Source organism: Buteo buteo, chromosome 2, assembly GCF_964188355.1.
Source record: "Buteo buteo chromosome 2, bButBut1.hap1.1, whole genome shotgun sequence".
NCBI lineage: Eukaryota > Metazoa > Chordata > Aves > Accipitriformes > Accipitridae > Buteo > Buteo buteo.
Window position 1 is genome coordinate 79,726,982 of NC_134172.1, and position 8,082 is coordinate 79,735,063.

The following is an 8,082-nucleotide window of genomic DNA, read 5'->3' on the forward strand; positions in this document are numbered from 1 at the left end:
AAAGCCTGGAGCGAGGGGCTGGCTGGGGCCGCTGGCCACCATGAGCAAGCCTGCACCCCGCATGCCGGGCACGGGGTCCCCAGGCTTTGCCAGGGTCTGGGCTCGCAGCTCCAGCGCAGGTGGACGTGGCTGGGAAGGAAAGCGGGAAGGCGCTGGGGAGCACGTGGAGGTGCGGGTCAGGCAAGACGGTGGAGGCTGTGCTGCTGCAAGCCAGGCGTCCTGGCAGCTTTATTGCATGGGGCAGAGCGTGGCGGCCAGCAGCGCCACAGACTCCGGCCCCCGCGCTGCCAGCCCTGCAGGGGGGCCCAGGCCCCGCTGCCGCCTCCTCCTCAGGGTCACTCCTTGGCTTTCCCTGGGAGACAAAAGGGGACGGTGAGGATGGGGGTGCAGGCAGGGCAGGGGGAGGCAGCAGGGTGCTGGGGAGGAGAGCTGGCCCCGGACCAGCTGCTGCACTCACCCCCAGTGCATTCATGCCCCCCCCAGCTTCTGCCCCCCAGCCCGGGGCACGGGCTGCCCCCCCGGCCCGCACCCCCAGGGATGTGGCACAACCGGGAGCAGCTCTCGTGGTTCCGGTGTTGCATGGAGACACAACTGCCGTGCCAGGGAAGCCGAGCAGCTGCGGTGGCTGTTCAACCACCAACAGCCCCAACCGCCTGTGGCTCCACTCGGAAACGAGTGTCACAACCGGGCAAGTGCCCACACAGTGCCGGCCCCCCACCCCGCCGGGGCCACCACGGCTCCACCAGCACCTGCTCCCCCAAGCACACACCCTGTGCCAAATGCCTTCAGCAGGGATGTGGGAAGGCAAATTGCAAGAGCAGGCTTTTCCCCCTGCCCATGCAGGTTGAGTGCCTCGGTGCTCAGGTTTCCTACTTCGATAATCAGGCTGCAAAATTACGATTACTAACACCGTTGCCTGGTTCTGACCAAAGACGACGCCAGGTCCCAGGACGGAGCTCTGAGCCGGTTGAAATCACCCAGCATAAACACCCAGAGGCCACCATGCCGTGTGCTGGGGCCCAGGGATGCCGTGTGCTGGAGCAATGTGGGATGCTGCTGCTCTCCCTGCTGTGGGGAGGCTGCTCTCACTCCGTGGGGAGGCCGGCAGACCCTCTGGGTCCAGCTGCCCAGCTGCAGGCAGCTCAGCTTTGTACTCCCACCCCCTGCCCAGCCCTCACCTCTGCCCGGGCAGGAGCACCCAGTCTGACCCAGTCCAGCCCCTCCTCTCACCCAGTTGCTGGCAGACCTGCTGGCACTCCTCCACCGTCCTGAAGTTGTTGCGGTTCCCCCCACAGCCGCTGTAGATGAACGGCTGGCAGGTCCCCGTGGCAGGGTTGTAGGCGTAGTGACGGAAGCGTCCCCTGCACGGGCCAGGCACGGGCGGGAGGTGACAGATGTTACCCGAGGACACGGGGCCGTTGGAGGCAGCAGGACCCAGCCGGTGGTCCCAGCCAGCGGGCAGGAGCGGGAGCGCGGTACCTCTGACCGGAGGCAGGCAGCCGCGGCCGCAGCCTGTGAAGCAGCACTTCTCGTGGCGAGGACAGTCGGTGTCGTCGCTGCAGGAGCTGTTGCAGGGGGCGAAGGTCTGCAGCACCTTTCTCTTGGGGCAGACGCCCGGTTTGGCTGCAGGTGGGAAAGGAGACCGGCTCACACGTGGGGTCTGTCCTAGCCGCGGCCCCTCTCCCACCGAGCCCCCCGGCCGCCCTTACCTGGTACCGGCTGCGTGCAGTGGATGTGGCAGCCCATGTTGCAGCACTTCTCCCTGCCTCGGCACTCGCTGTCGCTGCCGCACTCCACCAGGCAGATGGTCACCAGGTTAGGGTCCAGCCGCGGACAGAAGCCCCTCTTGGCTGGGGGTGACCAGCAGGGTCAGAGCCCCGCCGGCCCCTGCCCGTTCCCACCGCCCACCCCCGGGGTGCCCATCCCCAGGTCCGGCGGGCAGGGAGCAACGGGCACCCCTGTCCCCCTACACCAGAGGGGCTGAGAGCGGGGGGGGATCGGGTGCAGGGGCCACCCACGCCAGCCCTTGCGGGTGATGCACCCCACGGGCAGCGGTCGTGCTCGGACGACCCCGGCCCCGGTGCATTCCCGGGACGGGGCAGGGGGCTGGCAGGGCTGCAGGCCCCGCTGCCCGAGGTGGTTGCAGTCCGTGTCGTGTGTCCCCCCCCGCCCCACCTTGGAGGGCAGAGCTCGGGCTCGTTCAGGGCAGCGGAGGGGGTGGCAGGGACCCCCTCACCTCCGGCGGGGAGCCGGCACTCCCGTCCGCAGCCGGTGCTGCAGCAGCGCTCGCTGCCCGGGCAGTTCTCGTCCGAGGAGCAGAACCTGTCGCAGGGCTGCGGGGGGATCCTGCTGGGCGGGGGGCACTCGCCGCGCTTCCCTAGGAGGGCGGGCAGGGGGTTAGGGTGCGAAGGCGGGCCCCCCACCCTGGGCAGGACCCCCCCCACCCCGCCGGCGGGGCCGTCCAGCGCCTCGGGACCTGCCGGCGGGTGAGGCGGCCCCGGGGGGGGGACACGCCGCTCCCGTGGGGGGGTCCAGCCCTGCCGCTCGGAGGGGGGCTCTGCGGCAGGCGGGGGCCGCGGGGCCGGGCGGGAGGTTCCCGGCGGGACGGGCCAGCTCGGAGACCGTGCCCCCCCCCCCCCCGGCCCCGCCAGCGGACCCCCACGGGAGGGCGAGGGGACACCGGGGCGGTGGCGGGGAGCGGGGCCGAGCTCAGAGCGCACCCCGGGCCGGGGCTCACCTGGGAGGAGAAGCCCCGAGGCCGGCCGGCAGTGGCCAAGGGGACCCGGGGGGGCCAGCAGCAGGAGCAGGAGCAGCCCCGGCATCGTGGCGCTGCCCCCCCAGCCGCCCGCGGCCGCTTTTAAGTACAGCCCGGGAGCCCCGGCCCCGGCCCGGGCCGGCGCAGAGCCCCGCGCCGGTCCCCGCCTCCGGGGACGCGGACCGGGACGGAGCCCGGCGGAGCCCGGCCCCGCTCCCACGGAGCAACAGCCTCCTCTGCCGGCCGCCGCCCGGGATGCTGCGCCGGGATCGGGCCCCCGCGGCCCCCGGAGCTGCCGGACACAGCGGGCGGGGGGGGCACGGGGGGAGAGCGCAGCCCCAGCCCCGGCACCTGCGCGGCACAGCGGAGAGGGGGCTGCAGGCGGGGAAGGGGGCTGCAGGCTGGGAGGGGGGGCTGCAGGAAGGGAGGGGGCTGCAGGAAGGGAGGGGGGCTGCGGGCAGGGAAGGGGGGCTGCAGGCAGGGAGGGGGGGCTGCAGGCAGGGAGGGGGGGCTGCAGGCTGGGAGGGGGGGCTGCAGGCAGGGAAGGGGGCAGCAGGCTGGGAGAGGGGGCTGCAGGCAGGGAAGGGGGCAGCAGGAAGGTAGGGGGGGCTGCAGGCAGGGAAGGGGGTCACACAGGCCATGGGGACTGTTTGCCATGGCTGGGGCACGGTGGCAGGAGGACACGCCAAGCTTCACACCACCATGCGCCAGCAGGACCGGAACACGCCGTCACTGAGGGCACGCGGCTACGGGCCGTAACACGCGACGGGCACGCGGTAGCCTGCGGAGGAAGAGCGCGAGGCCGAAGCCCCACAGAGCGAGGAGCCGCCAGCGCCAGCGAAGGACAAGGTGCTGCTCCAGAGAGACTGGTGACTTCCACGTCACCACCATGGCACTGCGGCATGTGCCACATCGGGGCAAACGTGTCACTTAGAGGGTCCCCGTGCACATAAACCGGGGACAAGACTGCTTTCACAGCCCCCAGGTTTCTTGCTGATGTTTCCCTTTGTTTCAGACCCCGACTTTCTGTAGCAACAAGTGCATTTGGCCACTTGGAGCAGAGATGATGCAAACAGGAATTTCCAAGCAAGGAAATACGACCGTTGAGCTGTAAAACCTTTTATGAGACTGCAGAGGTCACGTCAGCCTCAGCACAAAGATGCCTGCTTCCAGCCAGGCTGGCCTTGCGACAAACCCCCAGGCAGCAAGCGTCCCTGGCGTCCCCCCCCACACACCGGGACCCTGGCTGAGGCCTTTCTCCTCATCTCCATCACCAGCAGAGGATGAGCCCCTTCCACCAGCTCCTCAAAAACCCAAGTCCTGCCCCTCTCTGCCCACGGGCTGCCCCCCGTGCCTTGCTGCAGCCCTGCCAGCCCCCCCCTGCACCCAGAAAGCCAGGCTGCCTCTGCCCAACCTGCCAGCAGCACTGGCTTGTGCCCTTTGCCATTCAGCAGGGCACAGCGAGGTGTGCTGGCATGTCTGCAGTTCAGCAGTGAGAGGTGCCACGGTGCAGACCCCCCGGCAGGGATGCGTGCAGCCTGGCCATGCCCTCGCACCACGTGGGATGGGGAGCAAAGGTCCTGCTTGGTGGAGTCTCAAGGTGTGGCAGCGGCAGCACCGCAGCGTTCCCGTGGGCACGGAGCAATCCTCACCCTCGGCACGGTCACCCTTCGCACGCTTGGCTGCGCGGAGCTCTCTGTGACCTCCCTGCACCGTTAACCTTGGGTTTCCCCACCCCATCCAGGGCTGCCTCCCGCCAGTCCCGGTGCATGGCGAGGTGAAACGCAGCCCCGGTGCTGACCCCGCCAGAGCGCCCGTCTGCCGGGACATGTCTGCAGCCAGCCGACGTGACAGCACCCAGCCGCCCGCTTGTCCCCGCAGAGGAATGGTGCTCGGTGCGCGGCGTGGGACAGCGGGTGCGCCCAGCCTGGCACGTCGCACAGGCTTCCCACGCTCCGCTTCCCCCCGAGGCCACGTTTGCCCGCAGGGACCCGGCAGGCTGTCACCTGCGGCTCCGTGGGCAAGCACAGCACGATGCGGGTGCCAGGCTGGGACCAGGGCAGGCAGGCACCGGGTCTCCGTGGTGGGCATGGCCGGGGATAGACCCCCAGATGCTCTGTCCCAGAACACCCCCGTGCCATGCTGCCAGCGGCCCTCTGGGCCGCTCTGGATGTGCCAGCCTTCCCCCTGTCCCCTCTGTCCCCTCCTTCCCAAGCCGGAGAGCTCCAGGCCCTTCCTCTGGGCTCCCCGTGGCCGTGGGGGTGGCCCCAGCCAGTGGCCGCATCTCTCTTTCCCCCGGGGAGGGTGCTGTTGGGTGCCGATGTCCCCACCCTGGCTGCAGCCTGGCTTCTGGGACTGGGACGAGGCTGTGGTAAATGATTTCTCAGGCAATAACATGTCGTGGGGCTGTCGCTGCCTCGGGCACAACTGTGAAACACAGCAAGAGTTTCGGCACCCAAGGGTTATGTGCGCGGTGGCCCCTCCCCAGCCCCACATGGATATAAACCCCCGTCAACCCGCGCTGGCCATCTGGCACCCGTGGGGAGCACCATGAAGACTGCCAGCGTTTTGCTCGTGGGCATCCTCGCCCTGTGTGCCCAGCTGCAACCAGCCACCGCGGCTGCCGTGGGCAAGGGTGAGTGCTCGGGGGGGCACAGGGCGGCCGCGTCCCGCCGGCTCGCAGGGTGTTGCGGGACTGGCTTGGGCTGGGGGTCCTGCATGGGATGAGCAGGTAAGACCAATCACACCAGCACAGAGCCAGGTGCTTCCCTGGCTCCAGGGCACTCCACACCCCACCACCAAGCCGTGAGGCTCCGGCTTTGCAGCGAGAAGGGCTGCCAAGGTCTGCGCCATGTGGGCAGCGCAGGCAGGCAGGGGGGCTTGGTGGCAGCAGCAGGATGCAGCAGTGTGGCGGGACCCCTCCTGCCTGCGGGGCGCACCGGCCTTTGGCTGCCAGCCGGGTGCACGGCTGAGCCCCAAAGGGGTCAGATAATTCCCTGTGCGTCAGCCCATGGACACAGCGCGGGGACCCTGAGCTGCCGACTGGCAGGGCCCGACATCTCCCAGAGGAAGGGGTGTCCCTCTCTATCACGGTCCCCTGCTTTCCCCGCTCAGGGCCAGCAGCAGGAGGCCAGCTAGCTGCCCAGGGGCACCTCACCTGGCCCAGCAACGCTCCCCTTTTAATCATTGACTGCCCTCCCTCAGCAGGCAGGGAGACGTGACTCCGGCACCTTCCCTGCTGCCATGAAGGAGCCGCAGTCACCCGCAGGGCTTGGGTGCAGCCAGCGTGACCAGGCTCAGCAGTGGTGGGCACTGCCACCCAGGAATGCTACAGGGAAGAGCCTTTGGGATCGGGATCGGGGCTGCTGATCCCGCATCCTCAGCCAGGATCCTCCCCTAGGATGTGCCTTGGGATGGGGAGGGCTGCCCGCGGCCGTGTCGGCAGACCCCCGTGCTGCCCACGGCCATCCTCGGCCTCTGTTGAGGAAGCGCCTGGCAGAGCCAGGGTGGGGACGGCAGCATCCCGAATGCCACGCAGTGGGGATGGGAGCCAAAGCATTTCTGCCTTCCGGAAAGCGATGCTAACTGAGTGGGCTGGAGCCGCTGGCCCTGACGCCAGCACGTTCAGTCCCTCTCCAGCTGCTCCGGCTGGCTGGGGTCAGCTCCAGCTGGATCGGCCACTCGGCAGCCAGCTGGGTACACTGGGGCCAAGGCTCAACCTTGGGCAAGCCCGCTGGCACCCACGCTGCTCCCTGCAGCTATCGCCTTCCTCCACGATTTCCCCCTCATCTCCTGCCACGAGCCCGTTTCTGGGCTCCCATCTGCTCCCGTCCAGCTGCTCCGGTGTAGCCCGGCTGCTGGCATCCACACTCACAGCCTCCCAGCTCCGGCTGCTCACCGCCAGCACCAAGGACATCCCACACACTGGGGCAGAGGAATTACAGGGTCAGGCCGGGGCAATAACCCTCAAAGGCAAGCACCACCGCCAGCACCGGCAGGGGAGCAGCAGCTCAGTCATGGTGGGACACTGGGGTGGCCCTTGCCCTGGCAGCAGGGATGGTGCTGCTGGGTGGGCAGCGTCGGTCTGGCAGCAGTGCTGCTGCTCCAGGAAAAAGCTGCTGCTGGGTCTGGGTGGGCTCTGGGTACGCAGCACAGGCAGGGACGGTGCGGGTCCCTCACCTCCGTCCTGGAGGGCAGCGCTCACACCGCCCAGCCAACGCTCACACTTGCAGCGGCCACGTTACCACCCCATCCCACCCCGGCTGCCGGAGCACCATGCCCCAGCCCTGGCACAAGGGCTACCAGGCTGCAACGCCTTTATTCAGTGCCGCCTTTATTCAGTGAGTCCCAGTGTCAGCCCCAGGCTAGAAACACCAGCCCAGCCCAGTTCCCCGAAGCGCTGTCCCCAGTGGGGCTCAGCTGCACGGGCAGAGCGGGAGCATCCCGGCCAGCCTGAGCGTGGCCAGGTCCTGGCAGCCTCCCCGGCACCCGGCCACCGAGCACCCCAGCCCAGAGGGTGCAGAGACAAGGACTGCCCTGCTGCTCTCCCCGCCGCCCCAGGCCTTTCGCCTGTCCCCACGCGTCAGCTCCCGCTGCCCATGGCGGTGAAGCACAGAGTGGCAGCTGGGCAGGCGGCTGGGCTGTCCGCGCCGGCTCCTGTTCCTGCATAAACACCCGCGGCAGGGAGGGGACCGCAGGCAAAGGCAAACAGTTACTGATTTACTGCCACTCCGCGCCGTGCCGCATTGTTGACTGTGGGGTTAAATTACCTGGAGACGGACATCGGCAGAGCGGACGCCGGCTCGTGACTCAGGGCAGGGACCGTGTCCCCAGCCCCACACAGCCCTGGCCCACGCGGGGCTGCGGGATGCTCCAGCCAGAGCTGGGGCTGCCCCTGGAGCCTCTGCCAGTGATGAGGGCACATCACCGGAGACAGGATAGGTCTCACCCTCCTCCCCGTGCAGGAGAGGCTCAGCCTGTGACCGTGCCCAGGATGGGGCCCAGGGAGCCAGGATGCTCTGAGATTGCCTCCCAGCAGAGGGGTCCAGCCCGTACCCCCCAGCCAGGCAGCACCGGCACCGCACGGAGGGACCCGCGTTGTGACGGCAGCCGAACAACCCAAGGCGCTGAGCCGAAACCAGGAGCCACGCCAAAGGGGCCGGGGTCCTTGGGGCCCCCCGGCGTAGTGCTGAGCTACTCCCCTTCCATCAGCAGTCCTGGAGGAATTAAAGCCACCACTGATAGCCCCTGCGGAGGAGACGGGAACTGGCAGAGTGGCAAACACTGATGAGAGCGGGACAGCCACGCCGGGTGATCTGGGCTGCTTG

At 68.9% G+C, this 8,082-nt stretch overlaps 1 protein-coding gene across 1 annotated transcript; it reads right to left on the reverse strand.

The window, feature by feature from the left end:
* Positions 1-201: 201 nt before the first annotated feature.
* Positions 202-2,869, reverse strand: LOC142028788 (uncharacterized). The gene is made up of 5 exons (XM_075022635.1): positions 2,738-2,869; positions 2,237-2,377; positions 1,710-1,850; positions 1,231-1,623; positions 202-352 (listed from the first exon to the last, which is right to left on the reverse strand). The coding sequence occupies exons 1-5, from the start codon at positions 2,820-2,822 to the stop codon at positions 336-338; spliced, it is 777 nt and encodes a 258-aa protein (XP_074878736.1). The 5' UTR covers positions 2,823-2,869; the 3' UTR covers positions 202-335.
* Positions 2,870-8,082: the final 5,213 nt, after the last annotated feature.